At 40.4% G+C, this 21,012-nt stretch overlaps 1 protein-coding gene across 1 annotated transcript; it reads left to right on the top strand.

Moving 5' to 3' along the window:
• The first annotated feature begins 269 nt into the window (after positions 1-269).
• EMP2 (epithelial membrane protein 2) lies at positions 270-20,420 on the top strand. Its single transcript, XM_054390950.1, has 5 exons — positions 270-295; positions 15,689-15,800; positions 16,746-16,839; positions 17,973-18,119; positions 18,684-20,420. Exons 2-5 carry the CDS (start codon positions 15,723-15,725, stop codon positions 18,866-18,868), a joined length of 504 nt encoding a protein of 167 aa, XP_054246925.1. The 5' UTR covers positions 270-295; positions 15,689-15,722; the 3' UTR covers positions 18,869-20,420.
• The last annotated feature ends 592 nt before the right edge of the window (positions 20,421-21,012 follow it).

Below are 21,012 nucleotides of genomic sequence, written 5' to 3'. Positions count from 1 at the left end.
GCGCCTGGATGCCCTCCCGCCTTCCGCGGATGGAAACGGGCGGGGAAAAGTTCTTGCCGAGCTCGGGCCCGTCCCTCCCTCCCTGCGCACACACTCTCTCTCACACACACACACACACACACCTCTCTGCCTTCGCAGGCGGGCGAGGGGTACTTTCGAACATTATTTTCTTTCCACACCCAGTTGGCTTCTGACATCATTTCTGCAGGAGGGCGGGCGGGAGGCAGCCGCCGCCAGACGGTCGCAGCCCGCGGAGTGCTGCCCGCCGGCCCCGCGCCGCGCCCGCCCCGCGCCTGTGAGTAGCCGCGGCCGGGTGGGGGGCACGGGGCTGAGCGGGACCGGGGAGTCGCAGGGGGCCTAGGGTGGCTTCTGCCAGCCAGGGAAGGAGGACACCGCGGAAAAAAATAGAAAAAAAAAGAGGGGCAATAACCACCCACAAACAAAAAACTCAAGAGTTTTGTTTACTACAAACCAAACTTTCTTTCGGCACGTCGGCGACCGCGGTGCCGAGCCGGCTCGGGGGCTGGCGAGCTCTTCCGAATGCCTGCCACGGAGGGCTGCCTTAGCCCCGCTTCTGGCCGCTCGACGGCGAGGCAGGGCAGGAAAACGGCCCACGGCGAGAGAGGCGAAGGCTGGGCCAGGGCAAGCTGGCGGTCTCCGCAGGACAGTTCTGCCCGGGTTTCAGTGCTGCTGGTGGAGTGTGGGTGCAGCACAGCAGCGCTCGATGGGTTTGGCAGCTGCCCCCCTCTAGTGGAAGGAAAACACATTTAGAGATAATTCGGTGCAGATTTCGGTTTATGAAGTTTCTGCCAGCGTTAAACGTTTTTCCGCTTGATGCAGTTTTACTAAGCCAGTCTGTCTCTTACTGGTGGTTTTGTTCTGTCTGTAATGTCCAACTTAAACCCGGGATGTTACGTACCGGACAAGCTGCTCTCACTACCGTGGACCACTTGTAAAACCAAGTACTGAATTTTAGAGGTCAGCTCCTTGTTTGGACATCCCTAGAAAAGAGCAGTGCAGTGCTGTCCGTTCCTCAGCAGGCGTAGCCAGGGCTTGCTTCTGCTCTCAGAATGGCACTACCAAGAAACCTGCAGTTCTGCCTCTTGCCTACTTTCTTAGCAGAAATACTTTGTTCACATGGTGCAGGAAGGTGTTTGGTGGGGTTTTTTGTTGTTTTGTTGTTGTGTTTTTTTTTTTTCCCCAAGCACCTGGGACTAATATGTAAATGATCAGTAATTATTGCAGTTGAGCATCGTAGAAGTATCTTCTGACTTGATACAGGTCTGTGAAGAAACCCACCAAAAAGCTGTAAAATACCCACTATATTTTGTTAGAGTTTTCTTTAGGAACTTTGGAAACAAACGGCTATGGTTGGCTAGTTTCCATCAGAAAAGAAAAAGCAGCACTTTCTCTGCACTTACTTCAGACTGTATGTACAGTGCTGGCACGTTAATGATGTAAAGCAAGTCTTCTTGCCTCCCTGAGCAGATGTTTTTTCTCTGATGTTGATTTTGGAGGCCTTACTGTCCAGGCATTGTAGGGTAGGTCAGGAAAAGAGCTATGAGGTTGGGCTGCCAGGACAGATGGCAGGTGGCTGCAGCATGCACAGGCAGAAACCCACACAAAGGATGGAAGAGTGCTGGGCATGAGTTTCAGTGAGGAGAGAACCATGGCTTTTAGGTTACTGGAGAGTCCAGCTACTTTTTCATTAAGAGAGTTTGTGGTAAATTAAATGCCATGCTAAGGAATGTATCTGGGGTACTTGTGGAAAACTTGTTCACCAGAAGCTGATGTGAGTTTATTCAGTGTAAGATGCAAGGACTTGACCTTTGCTTCAAAGGCATTGAAAGAAAAAATTCTTGCTGTCCTCACCCTTTGTGAACATGTAGAATAAAGTTGGAGAATAGATGAGATACTTGGGGGAAGATTCATCCTGAGTGCTGAATAAAGATGTATGCAGATTTTATCATGTAAGCTGCATGGCAGACATGGATGTTACCATGTCAGCCCTTCAGGCCAACCAGGGAACCAGGTCAAGGTAAAATGCAGTAATACTGTGAAAACTCTGAGGAGGTGATCAGTTTGTTGCTAATATGCTCTTTTGGGAAAAAAAGTAGTGTGTTAATATAATTTAAAATAAACCAAACATACTGTCATTAGACAAGACACTACTGGTATTATGTTCTTTATTTGTGGTCTCTGGAAAGACTTCTATCATAAATACCCAAACAGTGTTGATTATGCTGTGTATCTGCCAGTGAAGAAAACCAGTGTATTCTATTTGCTTACATCCATTTAAAACCTTGGTAATAAAGGAAGTTGTTCAACAGACTGAACAGGTCAAGACTGAAAGTTGCTGCAACATCTTTCTCTTAGACAAGGTTCTGTCTCAATTCTTAGATGTTGTAGTTATTGTTTCTGGCCAACATTGCTTAAAATAAATAAACATCTCTGCCTTCATCTTATACCAGCTTTCAGTTTAATGCAGTCCTCATACCTTGATTTATTAGCATCTCTTGCTAATATATCATATATAAGTTGCCTTATATCTTTCTCTACCTTCCATTATCATGGGTTTTCTTTTGTTGTTTGTCTCAAGGTTGTTTTCTGTCTTGGGTTTAGCATTCCTACAGTGATTAGCAGAATGTCACACTGATGAGTTCCATAGGGCTATTTGGAGGAGAAGGACTTTCCTCCACTTTTGCTAAGTATATTGGTGTTTGTCTCCTTTCATAATGCTGTTTCTCCATCCATTTGAGATTTAGATAGATGGTAGCACAAGGAGACTTGTCCCTTTTCATTTCGGTAGTTTGTGTGTATTTTGGTTTTCTACTTAGCGCTTCTGTTTGTATCTTGAGCATCTTGTAAGATATGACAGCACCACGTAAATCAGTACAAGAATGTGTTTGGTTAAAGAGATAAGTAGGTCTCTGGGGACAAGGTCTTTTATATTGCTAGCTGGCACAGGATGTACTTTTCAGGTCCTACTGCCATGTTCCTATTGGAGGAAGACCCAGCAGAATGAGGCAGTGTTTTACAGGAGCTGGTAAAAGACCACATTTGCTCTGAAGTGTACCAAACACTTTATACAAAATCCATGAGATACGTCAACACAGCCAAATTTGAAAGTAGAAAGGAATGCACAGCTTTTATTGAAATCAGTTTGGTCTCAGAGGGAAACATAAGCACAGCACTAAGGAATTCCATTCATGGAGCCATTCAGTGTTTGTTAGGGTTTGTTTGTTTTTTCAATCCTCAAAGCAAAGCAGTGATCTGTGGGGTGGGGTCTCAGTATTCACTATTTTTGTTGAAAGCTTTACTATTTTAGAGAGAAGATAATTTTGTAGAATATAGCTCAATATGTCAGGTGATGTTCATGACTTAATTAGGAAGATAACCATCTTAATTTTTAGAAAACAGATCTTGCTGGGTGGGATTCAACAGAAAGCCTGATTGCCTGAATTCATCCATCAAAGGAATTATTATTCCTTCACTGAATGGGGAAAACGTAATTATGCCTTTTTATTTTGCCTATGAAGTTTCGTAGGCAGGTTTAATGATGGTATGTGCATGCCAGGTGAAGCCTCATAATTTGGGTGTGACCTTAAAATACAACCCTCTGGCTGTGTAGAGATGTTCACAGAAGTCTATAGGTGGGGCAAAAAGTGGACTGACTCAAACACTCCTTAGAGATGGCTATAGGATATATATTTATGGTTTATTTCACAGATTTTTAAGCACCATACTGTGTCTGGGATGGTACAGGCTGCAAACAGCCAAGATGGGCAGTATGAACACTCCTCAGGTGTTCAGTGCAGGTGTTAAGTGTCGTGAAAGCCATCAAAATTATGGCCTTCCAGATAGGAAGTGATCTTCCAGAGTGTGCAGATACCCATATGTTGAGATGCATTTGCTGCCTGTAGTCTCTGCAGTCAGTCTGTAGACTTATATGGTCCCTGAGGCTGACAGTTCCCCATCCATAGAAGCAGCAAAGCAGCTGCTTAATTCAAGCACAGAAACAAACCAAAGTCTAGAGACTCCAATAAGAGTTTGATTTAGAGTTGAAGAGAGCTGGCTGAGCCTGCCCATTTGTCAGCATGCTTGATGGGGACTTTACCTGGCACTTAACATGACAAGATGTGGCTCTGCAGTGACCCAGGCACTACGCAGGCAGCCAGCCTCGTCAGGGTGGAGCCACAGGGTAGAGCTAAATTGATGCAGATAGTAGCAGGAGGTTGACTGGGCTCTGTTTCCATTCAGCAGCCAGGATGTTGAAAAGCAGTGCAACAAAGTGTGCTCAGCTATGCAATGGAACAAGTGTGAGAAATCCTTCTAGCTGTACTGGTAAAGATTCACATGGCAGCCTTTAAGTTTTCCTTTAATTGCACCAATTACAAAGTAAAATGTAGAAGTGACGTTCTGAAGGCAGGCTGAGCAATAAATCCAGTGATATGATGCAGTATTGCTGTGAAACGAAATAGTACTTGTGGAAGGGTTTGCTCTTTTTATTTTATAGCCAACTGTTGTACTGTCAACAGAGATGTGTTTTCACACTCTAGCTAGATGTGTAAACTCTGAAATAACTAAACCCAAAAATTCTCAATACAGAGCTAGTCAAAGCCAAATCAAAACAAGCAGTTTGAAAATTTTACAGCAGCAAATGTAACACATTTAATTGCTAGCCGTTTCCATAGAGCATCTGCCAGAGTTAAAACAATATCAGCTTTCATTTCTACTGAATTCAATGCATTGCTTTCAATCTGGAAAGACAGATCTCTTCTGCCTTTGTTTGTTGGTCAATTAGGTGGAACAACATAAATCACTCAAGCTGTTCTGTTGTATCTGGAATAATCTCTGGATCAGCAGCAGTCTGCAGTCAATAGAGCTCAGGGTCTGAGATTCTCTCTCAGAACTATATTAATGTCTAGAGTTAAGGCTGCAGATTGTGCTTTATTTTGTTTTTCATTGTACCAGACTGAGGACACAATCTGTCAACCTGATGAAGAGATCTGGTATTATACTTGGTCTGTCCCTCCCTGCCCTGCTGAGGTATTGAATGGGAAGAAGCTCAACACCAATATGTGGCCACACAGTGACTGAGCAGGGGTGAGGCCAGGCCACACCTCAGTTCAGTTATTTGCTTCAGAAGCAGGTTCCCAGGAGGCTTCTCATAGCTTGAATAGCTTATTGGTACACCCCCATCTCATTGTCTCAGCTCCATGAAATGGCTGTCTGACACCCAGAGCCAGAGGCCGGGCTGTGCCAACAGGCTGCAAAGAGTTCTGTGGCTCTTGAGTGTTGGGAGGCAAGGGTGGCCCTTAGATGACCCTCAGGAAAGGGGGGTAGGCATTGCTCACTCTTTGTAGCTTCACTGCTCACCTTAGCAACGAATCCTCCCTTAAAGCTGTTTGTGTTTTGTCACTCCCATGATGTTTACTTGTGTTACTCCACTGTACAGATGAATAGTTGGTGTTGCTCCAGGAGAGAGTTCAGTGCAGTGCCCAGTTCATGGGTATCACGCAAAAGCATCTTGCAAAACATACGGAGATCTCAAAGATCTGTTTGATAGCCTGCACAGGAGTGCAGAATTGGAGGCCCCAGGTCTGCTGCCCTTCTACCACAATCACTGGATCACATAATCCCTTTTTATGGAGATGGGTCTTTTTTCCCTGCACTGTGATGATTTTTGAGATTGTGCCCAAACCTGACAGCTTTAAGAGTTGTAATTTCCATCCTAAATGTGCTCCCAGTTGATTTATAACCATTTGTTTTCATCTTTAGGTTAAACAGTTCTTCCTTCTATGTGTTTGCCTTGACCTGCAAGGGAGTATACCCCCAGCTTGTCTTCACCTTTGAAAATGACAAGTCAGAACAAGAAGTTCTTGTCTTGTTTAGCTTAGGAAAACAAGCTTTTAGTAGTTTTAGACCAGCTTGATTGTTAAGAGTGTTTTAATGTATCCCACAACTTTGTTTACATTGAAGTAGTATCTGGTGCGCAATGTAAGGCTAACTGAGCAGAAAGAATGTATTGAAAGGCTGAAATGATGTGTCCATTTCTTCAAGTTCTACGCATACAATTAAGCTCTCCCCATACATACTGGAAATTGCAAACATTTTGTAACAAGGTTTTGCTGAGAGAATCCATCTCTCTCTGGTGAGAAGCCAGAAACTAGAGTATGCAAGCAGTTCCTTCTTTCAAATCACTGCTGGGTTTTCTCAGACAGTATGTGTCCTTTGAGAACTGCTCTCTTGAGCAGATTGCTTCCATAGGGTGTCTTTCATTAAAGACCAATTTTTGTTAGCATTTTTCCAAAGGCATGTGACTCTCAGCATAACTGAAGGCAGACAAGCAGGCTGTGGAGGGCACAAGTATGATGGGATTTAGAGATGAATTGTAACCATTTCAGGAGTTATTTAGTGGTAAGGCAGCCAATCGCACACCATTGTCGTAACCCACAGGGCTGCTGGGATTTAGAAACAGACATACAACAAATGAAGTCTGAGGTTATGGTTATCTAGTGTAAAAGTGTAGTTATAAGGAAAAGTGCTTTAGGGAAAAAGGACATATAAAAATTTTATTTCTGAGGAAGATGCTGGTTTGCAGTGTTAGAGGAGGGCAAACATTGTCTTTCTGCAGAACACACGAAACCCTCTAAAGAGAAGATGAAGGGTTAAAGACTTGTTAAAATATGCCTGTAGGCTGCTGGTGTAGGTAGCAGGCTTCTGTACCTGCTAAGCTGTCGTAGCGTATAGTGGCTGTTACATTTCTGTTCCAGGTTTTGCTGGAGTGTTTGAAGCCATCTGTCTTGAATCTTTTAAGCTTGAGGCTGTTCTTTAGGATTTTCGGGTAAAGATGTCACAAGGCTCATTTTCCCTTGAAGTGCCATTTCCCCACCCTGTTACAGGGCATTGCATTTGTGTTTTCCAGTAGATCCTGCCTGTTCCCTTCTGCTCAGTCTGCCCACAGAGGCTTCATGGCCCAGTGACTTCCTTCTGCAGTGCACACAGTAGGACCATAGTGAAAGGAGTGGCAGGGCAAGTCTAAACCCAGTCTGAACTTGTTTGCAAATAAATGACTGACAGAGTTACAGAAGTGGCAGCAGTGTTGGCATCCCTAGGTCAAAATTTTATTAAAAGTATTCCTAAGAAATTAGAAACATCAGCTGCTTTGGGTCTCAGTACTAGCACCTTGCAATTTTTGCTGCATTTTATTTTCTTGTTATTGTTTGGAAATGTATAGGGTATCAGAGTTACAGTTTCCCCAACTTTGGAGTTCTGGCATAATAGCATAAATCTAATGAGGAGGACAGGGTGAGAGGGAATGGAGGTTTAGGGAAGATCTGCCAGGCCTAACTATAAGCACAGTCTGTTCTACTTTCGGTCAGTAGTTAGGGTTTCTGAGGAGGAGATGATTTTGTGTTTATGAACTACATTCAGAAAGAACTGAAAGGGTTCTTCAGTATCCCTTCACACACAGGTGGTAAATAGGACAAGATCATGAGCTCATTCACTCTAAATCCATTGCAGTCCCACACAGTACCAATAAGATGGACAAATAGCCAGTTGCTATAATAAGGCTATATCAAGCTATAGGTGCGCATTTATATTAATCTCAGTGCACACAAAAATCAGACCTCAGGGCTTTGGTCTCAGGGCAAGATTTGCTGAAAGAAGCTGGATAAAAGCTAAGTCATACCATATCCTGCCAGTGTGTCTCCAAGCCCCTGTACTTCACTATCAAAATACAAGCAGTCAAGAGCTGTAGTTGTGCTGGAGGTTGCTGGTCTTAACACAGCCTGTTACAAGGGTACCCACATATCTAGATCTGACAGGATGACCCTATTCTCATTTTTATTTTCAGCCATTGAGTTAAAAAAAGCATAAATGTTGTAATTAGAGCTCTAGAGAATACCATAAATTAATTTTTGCTGTATTGATTTATTTTGGCCTACGTACGGTGGTTGTGTGGAGGGAACATTGTTTCATTTCCTTCTGATTTCCTTGCTTTGTGATGAAGGACTTTGAAAAGCAGCTGGAAGTGTAAGTGAGAAGCACTCTTCCTTCCACAGAGGTAGCACAAAGAGCTGTGGGCTTGAGTGCGTTCTCAAGTAACAAGTTGCTCCTAAGCTAAAAGAGCTGGTGCTGTCTGTGCCATCCAGGGGCTGACAGGACACTCAGCTCTCTTGATTCAATGGTCAGCATCAATTAGGGGCCTGAAATTTTATTTCTTTAAGCGTGTACATTGTTCTTCATGCTTAGCTTCATAGCAGGTGAAAAAAAATAGGGTGGGAACTTGTCTGTTGTGTAGATTGTTACTCTGCACTTCCCTCCCAGAGTCCCAGTCAATGTTGTAGAGATGTAGTCAGAGCCAACCAGCACTCCTGGAGGTTTGCTATCTGGCTAAAGAGGTACGAGGAGATGCTGCTGGCATTGACTGCTAGCTCTGTAACACGTGACTGTGAAAACAGGTCAGAATTTGAATCTATATCTGCACATGAAGAACAGAGTGGCAAGGGTCCAGTTCTACAATACATGATTCCCTGAATCACACATATAATAAGACTTTATAAAAGAGAGAATTTGTTTTCTTGTGTAGTTTGTACACCTGTGACCTCTACCAGCAGCAGCTCAGTTCATGCACCACAGAACTATCAATATGTTTTTCAGGGATTATTGGCACCGAAACCTTTTACCAGTTTATACATGTACAGGTAATGTTAGCTTCAAGATTAACACCCCTGTCCTATGAAATGTTTAAAGGCTGGTTCCTTAAAGTAAGGCTCCCAAGTCATCATCTAAAATAGAACTATATTGCTTTAGTTGTAGTTTCCTTTCCAATATACAATGATAACCCAGATAAAAATAAGAAAGAAAGGTACAAGGATGTGGTTATCCTTTCTGGATTTCTTGCATGAGAGAAGGATTCTCCTGTAGCTGACAGGGAAAGGATCCCAGTGTGTCACAGCTGAAGTATGTGCACAGCAACACACAGGGATGCACAGAAACACTGAAGAAAGCGAGGGTGGGCTGCTGCACTGGGCACCTGCATCAGGCCAGCCTTGCAGCTTGGACATGTGGCCAGCTTAATCCTGCAGCAACAAAACATGACAGACAGGTGATCCAATGGAAAGTACTCAAATGGTGAATTAATGCACAGATACCACAGAGTGAGAATAGGGTCAGAGCAGTAGTCAGCTTGGAGAATACTGAAAGGGCAAAGTGTAGGAAGAAAGTGTTAAGAGTTTGGATATTATCTGTCTCATTTTAAAGAACATCATTCAGTAAATTACGTCTTGTAATGCTGGCATTTCAAACTGTCAGATTAACTCAGAAGAAATAATTAAATTGAAGTAAGTTGTTTAAACTAGTATAATTATTCCCTTGGTGTTAAATTTCCTGATTTTCTTGTCCTTTATGTGTTTGATATTTAGGCATTAGAGGATTGTTGAAATCCTCAAAGCTGTGGCTAGTTTGGGAGACACTCTGTTGTCTGAATGCTTAACTTTTGGTTCTAGTTCTGAGAATCACACAAAACCTCCAGAACTCTTCATATTTGGTAAAAGAAAAAAAAAAAAAACAGTATCATTTTGTTCCTTATAAACCAGGGTGTTTTATGCAAGTTTAGAGACAATGGTACAGGCAAAACATGATCCAACTCCTGAGTTCTCTGTCATAAGACACCATGAGATGTGGCATAAGAAAGCTGAGCAAAATGAAGTGATTATCATGTCAATCCAAACATCTTATGATGCATCACAAGATGACAGACTTCTCATGCCACCAGCATACAAGCTTTTTCTTCCAACTCCACATATACAGACTTAATTATAGCACTGAAGGGCAGAAGAATTGATAGTTAAGAAGGCTTGCTTTGATTCAGTTTTACACCAGTGACCTCAAGAAAGTTCAGCTAAATCGAATGTCTGTTGATGGCCTAGAGACCTGCTGTTCTAGTTGCAATGAAAATCTCAGTGCAGAAAGCTGCAGGTATGGTAACTTGTTCAGCAGGATCCTGTCCTTCTTTTGGGTGTGTCTTTTCAGCACTAAATGTGGGTGCTGAACAGTCTGCACATCTCCAGCCTTGGTCTGCACAGAGCAGGACCTGTTCTGCTATATTTTCACCATGTTTCTAGGAGTACAAACCAGAATTATCTGTGTTGAGGTTTTCTTCATATACGGACTCACAAGAAGATGATACAAAAAACTTAATTTGAAATTAGGAAGCAAGGGCAGCAGACAGTGTTGCAGAATAAGCTTTAGCCTTCTCAATGCAAATGAGCACAGGATAAACCTACTGTGCTATGTATGTGTTTCTCTGCTTGCAAAGGCAAGTATGTACAAACCTGAGAAATAGCCTGGCAGCAGAATTTAACTGCATGGGAGGAAATGAAAGCATGGGTTGCAGAGATGACATTTGGACTGGAGAGCAGTGATAAAAGCTTTCTGTCAAAGTGAGTTTTCTTTTTGCTTGCTTGTTGTACTAAACAGCAGAAAAAAAACCCAAATAGGCATGTTTCTATGTACTGCTGGGCATTAAAGATAAACTTTATCATAAAGATAAACTGAGGCTTTTTTTCTTCCTTTTTTTTTTTTCTGTGGAGGGGTGGAGCCTGGCATAGGAAGGCAATCCAGTTTTGTAACACATTTGCTTACTGCAATACAGAAATGTTGGGAACCGTGGACTGGAGACTGGAGACTTTTTTTTTTTTTTTTTTTTTTGCCTTTACTGTGCACTTCTGTGATTGTTGTACTCTTTAGTCTTGTAAAAAGGTACCTGCCTCTGCATGTCCTGGTGATTGTAACAGAGGCCCTTCTTAGCCACCTCTTGTAAAGCATGCCAGGCTCTCATAAAGAAAAGTGCAAACTACTGATTCCAATAGTCTGCATTACCAAAAAGATTAAAAGTAAGTGTGACTGCTGCTTTTCTTGTCCCTGTGTAAATAAGGCAGTGCTGGAGTATTAGCAGGGAAAATGTTGTTCTGCACTAATTGGGAAAATCTTTGGTTTTAATATAACTGACCTTCTGTTTTCAATGGTTTGTGTAAGTGTCCTAGAACTTAGCAGCGTTTATGGGACAGTTTATTGCGGCAAATCTGGATGTGTTCAGTAGAATTCTCTCAACTTACTGTTTCTGGATTCGGTGGCACTCCACTTCCAACTCAGCTGTAACTGTACTTTTCTGCCTTAAAACATACTTTGTAAAGTGATATTAAATGCTGAGGCTTGCAGTTCAAGAATTCATGTTGACATTCAATGTCATCCTTACTAACCCCCAAATCTGTTTTTAATATATGTGATGAGCTAAGTAAAATTTTATGTTCCTTTTTGTCAGAGCTTTGCTGGAGATTGGTACAGGGAGGTTCCTGAAATAGCTGCTGGTTGACAGGCGAGCAGAGCTGGAAGGGGCCTTTGGAGGGAGAGAGTTAGATCAGGATGCTCTGGGCTTTGCTTAAGTAAACTTATGAAGATGTCCAAGAATGGAGATTCTGCAGTCTCTTGTGCCCTATTCCAGTACTTATTCATGCTCATTGAATATAATTAATACATTCTTCACAATTGGAATATTCTTTGTTGCAACCTGTGACTGGTGCCTCTAGTCTTTTCATCATGTGCTTCTGAGAAGAGTGGCTCCATTATACCTGTTAAAAGACACCTATAGTATATCCAAAAAGGTTTTCTTCTTTGTGTGTAGAAACCATTAAAAGAATTCAAACCATTTGGAGAGTGATGAACAGTATCTGTTGCATCATCCCAGTCTTCATCTATACTGAAAAACCATAAACACTTTTATTTGAGAGCATATTGAGTGCACATGAAATAATGGAAAGTAAAAATATACTCTGCCCCAGGAAGGGTTTGTTTTTTTATATATCAGTACAAATAGTCTTTCCTATAATCAAAAGACTAAACCAAGAGCTGAGCAGTGGTTCACTTAAAGAGGAAGACTCCTCCTGTAAGATCAAGAAACCTTTTCCTAGCAGTGTGTATCGGCACTGATAGTAGGGAGTGCTTCCGGAGCTGCGATAGAGCACCAGCGAGCAAACACTACAGAATGGCCAATCAGATCACATCACACACTGATACCACTGTTTTACTTGAAGAGTCTGATCATTCCTATGCATCTTCTTAATATACTTGTTTGCAGATTCCTGCTCAGTGCAATAGTACAAAGTACTAGATTCCCAAATTTGTGTGATTTCAAAATGTATTTTCTTTTCTTATTAACAACCTCTTTTAAGCAATCTTTTCTTGTTGCTGTATAAATGAAATGGAAGAGATGATAGGATTTTAATCTAACCCACATTGCTGGTTGTTCTGTTGAGTAGAATTAGTTCAGCCAGATTAAATAGGGGGGCTAGTTTATTTGTTCTTGCAGGTGCCCTGCATTTTGAAGGAGAGAGGCAAAAGCCACTGGCAGGTGGCATGCTGGTGGTGTAGCAAGCTTCTGCAGGGGTTTCAGCTACTGCTTAAGAACTAGGAACAACTGTCAACCTGAAGAGAGCCCTTGAGAAACAGCTGATGGTGAATTTAAAAAAAAATAAAAAAGGGCTACATCTAGTACACAGGATAGGATGTTATCAAATTGTTTGGTTAGTAATAAATGTATTATAGTAAGGATTCTGAATGTTAATACAAACAGTGCTCTCAGAAATTCTCCATGTGAAAACAAAACTGTGTCCTTCCCTTGCTCATTGAGAGAGGAAAGGAGCTCCTGTTGCTAGGAGAGGTACCCAGGCAGGATGTCCTCAGAGGATTGCTGAGGAAAGAGCTTCTGACTGAAGGAATGGAGGATCTTGAGTCTCCAAAATAAACTTAAATTTCAGCATTGTCTGGAGTGGAAGAGGACTCATTGAGAGAAAAATTCCAGAATTTCTTGCTTGAGAGGGATGTAGATACTGTAGGAGCTACTGCATTGTTACTGGCTGCATCTTAGAGGAAGGGAGCTGCTCTTTGCTTCCTGCACAAGATTACATAGTTAGACTGGAAGACCCTCATCCCCCCACTGCTTTTTGCACAGGCTGTGATGATTCAGAGACATGCCTTGGTCTTAATGGGAAGAGAAAGTTGACAGGAGTTATAAGGTCCACAGATTTTTCCATGCACTTTTGGGATCCTTGCTTAGGCATGACAGATTGGGGTAACAAGTTCTTCTTGTCTTTTCTTGGTATTAATTACTTGGAATTAGTCTGTCTCCTTCCTTCCCCCCACATATTTAAACCTCATATCTGTGTGTAGTTGTTGTAGCACTGTGTGCATAGATGTTGGGGCAGTTTGTGAAGGGAGCCATTGCCGGCAAATCAGGAGGAAGTATGTAGAAATGGTCATTATGAAGGTTCTTTGGAACAGAAGCATCAAACTATTTGTTTTGACTTGTTTATTTTTCGTTTGTTTGGTTGGTTGGGGTTTTTTTTGTAAAGACAAAACAAAACCTCTTTCGTTCAGTCTTGGCTTTATTTGAGTAAAACATAAAATATCTTTTCCTCATCACCCATTTATCCATCCTGTTTGAAACACTTCTGTTTATGGCTGAAAGCACTAAAACTAAAATATTCACTCAACTGAAGATTGAGTGGATTTTTCTGTGCTGGCAAGTCTTGATTTTGCAATCTTGCTTTTAATTAGGTGACAATTTTCTGACTCTGACTTTATGAAGCTTCATGTAATAAGATGAAATTGTATTGTTATTCTTAGAGTAATACTTAGCAAAATTTGATTCTCTCTCCTTCTATGGCAGATGATTGTTGCATTATTGTCTGCTGAGATACCATCTGTACAACAACTGAAAGAGAAAAAAAAAAAAAAACAACCACAAGACCAGAGAGCGGTGTGTGAAGGCTGGTACATTTCACAATGAAAATATTTTGATGTGGCATTATACAAAACCACAAAATGCCTTCTTTTCCTTCTTCCTTCCTCTCATTCAAGAAAGCCTTGATACAGAGCTGTTAATGACATCTCTAGAAGCAGAACTAGATTCAGAGCATCTTGAGTCATATGGCAGAATCAGCTCTTTGGAGGAAATTACCACTTCTGGTTTTTGTCCTGGCTGAGAAGGCAAAGTTTTAACAGTGAGAAAATGGGAAGGAATGAAAACTAGAGTAGCTGTTTTCCTTATTTTAGGATTTGATTTAGCTTTCCCTTACAGTCATTCCAATGAGTTCCGGCTTTAAGGTTTTCCAGTCAATGCTCATTTTCTCAGAGGCTCTTTGATACTGTTTGGCTTTGTGATTGTAGTAATCTACTGCAGTGAAACACTGCCCTGCAGTGTAGATGTAAAAGGGTTAGTCTGGAACTTCTAGTCTCTATTTGGTGGGTTTTTATATGCTGTCATGTTTTTGTAACACGTTTTGCAGAGGAGTTGTATTTTGGCCTGATGAGAATGCCAGTGGAGCTGTTTTAAAAATGCTGTCAAAGAGGTCCTCTTATTTGGTTAAATTTTTTATGTGGTTCATGATCATGATCAATGGCAATAGATGAGAGGTTTAGACATGAAAAAAAGTCATGAAAGTCTTAAAATAGAACAGCCTTTTGTTCTGGATATTTGCTGTGTGTATGGGATCATTTGACATAAGAGAATGTGCACAAATAAAGGAAATGGAGAAACATGGATTAATGTACCAATGAGTGTTAGCATGCAGAGTGGTGCACATTATATGCAAAGAAAATATCTGCAAGACTGCAGATTTCTTGTAGAATATAGCATCTATTAAATGGCAAGCATTTTCACACAACAAGAAGAAAAAGATATACCAAGAAGTTGTACATGTCTATGTACTCAGATTTCCTGGGAATTCCAGTTCAAATAAAGTTTGTGGTTCCTTTGTAAATCAGGTTTATTATTAATTTTTTTTTCATTTGAGATGTGAAATGGTAATAAATGGATTACATAAAGTATGAAGTTAATAGGTAGACTACAGAGAGTATTAAGTGACTGAACATAAAATTACTAACTGGATTATTACATGACTAATGGATTTATTCAACTCTACCAGGCAGAGCAATACATTGAAGAAAATGGTAGCTCTAAGTCATTCATTAATGAGTAAAACTTGCAACTATATGAACAAAGGACAGTCTGTATAACCCTTAGGTACAACATGGCTGTTAATAAATCTAGCAGTCAGTTCTTGATACCCTGAGTTTTGTTTTACAAGTATCCTTTTGAAATTTGCATTTCTTCCTACTCTGAAAGCATGGTTGAAACAAGCCATACTATAGCCAGTGGAAATTATAGCATCACAGGCAAATGAGGCTGTAGTTTGAAAAGCACTTCTCTAAAAGTCAATGTGAAGGACTTTTATATCCTTGCTGAAGAAGCACATAGAAAGGAACTTCTCTATGTATTTACTCACTGCAGCCATCCCTCTGGCAGGTTACAAATTGCAGCCCTTGGCACCATTTCAAGTTCTGATTCGTTTCACACCAATGATGCTAGTTACATGTCACATATAACAAACAGAAAGCTGTTGTGCTGATGTTAAGTCTGATTTAGTGAAATCTTTTATCTCTGGAGAAAGAGCACATGCTGTGTACTCAAACTGCACATGATGTTCCTGACTAACAGCATCTCACTCTGAAATACACTCCTGCTGACCCTGATTACTTAGCCACAGGGAAAAGGTATAATGGCAGGTTGATCTGTTGACAGTTTTTAAAGACTGCTCATATATGCTCTTATTTTTAACAGATTTTTCTCAAACTAAAGCCTCCACAGATCAAGGATGTTGATTCTTCTGGCTTTCATTATTGTGTTCCACATAACCTCAGCAGCACTGCTGTTCATCTCAACTATTGACAATGTAAGTGTTGTCTCTTTACCTCTCTAACACACAGGTGTGTCTTTGCTTCATAAAACTGAAGTTAATCTGCTCTAGTTGTCTTCAACTTGCCTATTGGAAATCTGTAATGTTGTTAGGGGCACACTGATCTCCTTTTTGTAACAAAAATGCCTTGAATACACGTGGTGGTGATCTACATGGATAAGACTATACAAGTACATGCCTTACTTTTGTGTGGCATTATATTATAACCTCATGTTATGCAGCTAATCTTGTTTCCTGTGAGATACTTGGCCAGGAAGTATTTTTACAAACACTCCTGTGCTCGTTCAGTCATTGTAGTACCACTTTGTGTTAAATATTAAAACATCAACATAGAAATATCACAGGAAGATCTTAATTTCTTGCTAGCCACTTCCAGGCAGGTGCCATAGTGTACATACTGCATTTGCACTTTGACAGCACAGCTACACTGAGATTAGTTCAGTTCAGTGTCAGGAACTAGAAAAGGGCTTCTGTTTCATAGATGTATTCCCTGCTGTTTCCTGCAAATTGAAAAATGCTGTGCCTTTAAGGATTGGGCATCCTCAACAGGGTCTGGATGAACAGGGCAGATCTTATGTAGGTATCTTAAAGAGTAGGTAATCACTGTCTGAAATTTCTGCCCAAATGGTGGAAAATCCCTTGTGCTTTGGGATTTAGGATTGCCATCTAGTCCTTTTTCTACTTTACACAAGTCTAAAATGAAAATGACATGTGAATAATATCCTTTATTCCATAATGCCACTAGAACTCAAATTCGGTTTGAATAGTTAAGTATCAGAAATGAACAGAATTTTTTCCAGCTGATGTATGTGGTCAGGAGACACTTAGACAATTAAGGATTTTTTTGTTTGTTTGTTTGTGTGTGCCTGTTAGGGCTTTTTTTGTTTGGTTGTTTTTCTGTAAGAACCCTTTATTTTGCAGGCCTGGTGGGTAGGAGAGAATTTTTCTACAGATGTCTGGAGAGTATGTTCCACAAATACTAGCATCTGTATGGCTATTACTGATCAATTCAGAGGTGAGTGTCTCTCCATGCCTGTGTCTCAGTTCCTTTAGCAGGAGATCTGATGAAATCACTATGAAATTTGCAGAGGCAGTAATATGTGATGTATTTTCTGCATGCTCCAACTACTCAGGTCTTCTAAAAAATGTAATACTGCTTTTTCATTTTGGAAAAGCAAACCGTTCCAGCAGTTTAGAGGGAACTGTTAGATGCACTTGAAAACCCAATGTGAGAGTAAACACAAACAAGTAAAAATGAGTACTAAAGAGTTCTTAAAAAAAATAGATAATTTAGAAACAGTGAAGTCATCTGAAAGTGTGGCTGAAGTGATAGAGTGATAGAGTTTGTCTCAGAATTTAACTTTCAAAGAACTGGAAAATACTGGCTGTGTACAGGAATGGGGGGAAAAGTGGAAGAAAAATAAGAACACAAGCTGGCATTTTAACAAAGAGGACTTAATGCGCCAGAGTACATTTGATGTCTGTTGTACTCTCATCCATTGAAATTAGGGACCTGAATTTTCTTAGAGGCTAAGTAGCTTGGGTACCTCTGCTGTTCATAGACCTAACAACTGCAGTGTAGCTGTGCCAGAGGAGAGGTGCCATAGGAGCTATCTATGTAGCTTAGCTTGTCTGTATCATTGCAGCAAAGGTACATGGAGTGGCTACGTGTAGTCACAAATTTGTTGGTTATTTTAGCTCCTAGTTATGGGGGAGTAATTGACAGGATGAAAAAACTGAATCAAAGGGACCTTTTGTGCTGAGTTGTGGATATTCTATCTGGTTACGTCTTAGTGGGTCTCCACATCTGGTGAGAGGCATGGATCTGCATTTGTAAGCCATTTGGGACACCTGGCAGTTTCACTGTGCTTTCAGTACATTGATGGTAGCAAGGATGTGATGTGGGAGAAATATTCTGTTTAGTATTTTTATTTAGTTTTATGAGAAGCTTTTAAAAGTCCTTAAACCACTGGCTGTACTAATCCCAAGGAAGCAGAGAAGAACCACCCTAGGAAATGCATGCACAGCTGCTTTGCTCTATCTGCTGACTTCCTGCATACAGAACATAGCTCTGCCCCTCTACCCTTTTACAGGGGAAGGCAAGGAGAGACACTGTATTTTTAATCAAGGCTGCGTTTGTTTTTGCAGAGTATCAATCAATTCAGGCTGTTCAGGCTGCCATGATCCTATCTACAATTTTCTGTTGTGTGGGATTTCTGGTTTTCATTCTCCAACTCTTCCGTCTGAAGCAAGGAGAAAGATTTGTGTTAACCTCTATTATCCAGCTCCTCTCATGTGAGTGATTTTTCAACACTTGTGACTTTAATGATGTTTATATGAAAACAGGAGAGGGGAAAAAGGTGTCAAAAAGAATGAGATGCATAAGAAATCTGTAGGGCTTGTGAGGCCATAGGTATTTGTTTAAGCAGTGAACTGCTGGATTCTGTACTTTTTAGGCACTTAAAATATGGGTGACATCACTGCTCAGAATAAAGTAATTCAAACTTTGAAGGGAATGAATCTGAGATTCTGAACTTCTTAAATTAAATAACTGTAATTGTTACAAGCAAGTAGTTCCTTAATTTTTTGTTTGTCTTTAAAACTATCCAGATGTTTAGAATAATTTTGTGTTCTCGACAAATGACATAAATACACAACAGCACTTCAGATTTAAACCATGCCAAAGACACTGGAAATGTGTCCTGAAATGCTCCCAGTTCAGTATGAGGATGGAAAAGGGAGTATCTGACCAAAAAAAGGACGTTGGTGGAAGCAGTTGACAGAAAAGAGACAGTGAAGTTGTTACGCATATTGATGTATTTTAAGATGCTAAACTGCATTATGTTCTTCCTCCTCCAGGTCTGTGTGTTATGATTGCAGCTTCCATTTATACAGATAGGCATGAGGAACTACACAAGAGTGGTGGATATATGGCTGAAGTTTCTGAAGGCCAGTATGGCTATTCCTTCGTTCTAGCCTGGATTGCATTTGCCTTTACTCTCATCAGTGGTGTTATGTACCTAGTATTAAGGAAGCGTAAATAAATGTCAGCAGCTAGTTATTTGTCACTGCAATACAAAACCAAATCCCAGTAACAATTTTGTATATAATCATTTACATGGTTTTGTAGTAAAGGTATTGTTTCTCTAAAAATGTACTGTGTTCTTGATATGAAACAAAATGACAAAAATTGGAAGGTTTGATGGAACGCCTGGCACCTACAGCTCAGGGGGTGAGTGGGACAGAGCCTTTTACATATTTCATTGTTGTGAATGGTTTGCCCTTTACTAGACATTAACAATTTGCTCCTGGCCTCTAGGAGATTACAAATAAAGCCCACTCAAATTTGTAAGCAGTATGCTGACTATATTCCTGGACCAGATTTGTCCCTTTGGAACGGGTTAAATATAGGAGGAGTGAAAAAGGAGGTCCAGATCACAGGGAAAAAGCAAACAATCATACAAGCCCAAAAGCTACACTCGCTGCATCTGTTCTGGCAGAGCACTAGTGTTCTGCAATTTGTAATGTGCAGTAAGTGTCATCAAGCTTTTATTAAAACCACTTGCTTTGGAAAAGTAAACAACTCCTTTTTGTATTCCAGCAATTACTCTCTTTATTCTCTTTCATATTTAATTTAAGCATACAGAGCCTTTGGCAGGAGAATTTAGCATCAAATTCACTGCACAACCTGGGACCAGAATAGTCTGAGCAGTAAGAAACGCTCCACTCAAGTCCTGTATCCCTTTAGGTTTGCATTGCTCATAGACTTTCTGAAGGAATAAGAGGGGAAAAAAAAGGCATCACCTCGCCTACATCTGCAAATTTGTAAGTAAAACAGCGATCAAGCAGTGCCACATCCAGGTTTTCAGAGCCAAACTCAGCTGTTTATTACAGCAGGCTTTTCTTACGTAGTGATTTCATGGCTAATATATCATTTACTAAAGCATTTCCTGAGTCTGCCTATTAGGAAATTGGCCTTTACAAAATTAGTTCTAAATTCCTGTGTGGCTTTCACTTGAACTAAACACTCCTACTCAATAAATCAGAGTGCAATTACTATGCTTATGAATTTCAGGATAGTTTTTCAAGATAAAATTACTTGGTGATTTTTATTTTCAGTAATTGTGTAAGATAAATCTCTACTGTAATACCAGGCTTAACTGCTCAGCAGTGTAATACTGGCTTTGGCTCATGGTGATTTTGAAGTTGAGAGATCAGTGTGGAGAATGAATGAAGTGGCTTTTTCTCGTTAGTCACAGCTTTGATGCTTAAATATAGACTCTGTAAAAGCACTAACCATTTATTTATTTCAGTATATACACTACAGCTGGCCCAATACACAGGCAATAAAAAAGTAAATGGGTTCTGAATGAGGTCTTACACTTAATGTAGAATGAATTCATTATTACAAAGTATTGTAGCTCTAAAGTCTGCACTTACTGCATTATACATCAGCTGATGGTCTGACCCATTGCTTCAGATAATTCATCCTTGTTTTCTCCCAAAGTAGAAGTTCAGGTGCGTAACTGTATAAGAACTGCCTTCAACATGAATAATAGGTTGTGAAGTTCCATCTCCATTCTTTAAACATCCTAAAATGCTTTGGCATGTACTACTTTCATTTTTGGGAGCAAAGAAAGCCCAGCAAGACTGTTAAGAAATTAGATGAGTAAGCAGGACAGCATGTTCAAAGTAATAATAATAGTAAAACCCTCAAAGTTATCTGAGCAAAATGCATTCTCACCAGTCCAGCATGATGCCAGTGTTTCGTCTTTATTTTTTTTTCCTCTTAGTGGGGATGCTCTAAATTTCAAGAATGATTACCCTACTTTTAAAAAAGTGTTTGTTGAATACATTTCAGATTCAGAACCTGAATTTTGCTAGCAAGCAGAATCTGTCTTAAAGAAGCAGATGCAGGTTTAAGTTTGAAAGCAGACAGACTATTAGCTAGGCATTTTGCTAGTTTTATTCAAACATGAAATAGTAAGGGAAGTTCTTATGCAAATGTGGGTTAAAACTTTCATCTAGAAGAGAGTCCTGTAAAAGTAGTAGTTAAGCTGTTATGCCACAGACTTGAAGAGACACTTCCTCAGTTTCTTGCCTTGACAATGCTTGAGTCATGTATAGAGCAAATATTTAAACTAAAGATGTATATATACATGAACATACAGCTTCATTCCACCATAAA

Source organism: Indicator indicator, chromosome 22 (assembly GCF_027791375.1).
Source record: "Indicator indicator isolate 239-I01 chromosome 22, UM_Iind_1.1, whole genome shotgun sequence".
Lineage (NCBI taxonomy): Eukaryota > Metazoa > Chordata > Aves > Piciformes > Indicatoridae > Indicator > Indicator indicator.
This window is presented reverse-complemented; position numbering and strand designations above follow the sequence as displayed.

Coding starts and splice junctions, on each gene's coding strand:
- EMP2 (XM_054390950.1), top strand. CDS start 15,723: ATGTTGATTCTTCTGGCTTTCATTATTGTGTTCCACATAACCTCAGCA. Junction 15,801..16,745: donor TCATCTCAACTATTGACAAT/GTAAGTGTTGTC, acceptor TTTATTTTGCAG/GCCTGGTGGGTAGGAGAGAA. Junction 18,120..18,683: donor TATTATCCAGCTCCTCTCAT/GTGAGTGATTTT, acceptor TTCCTCCTCCAG/GTCTGTGTGTTATGATTGCA.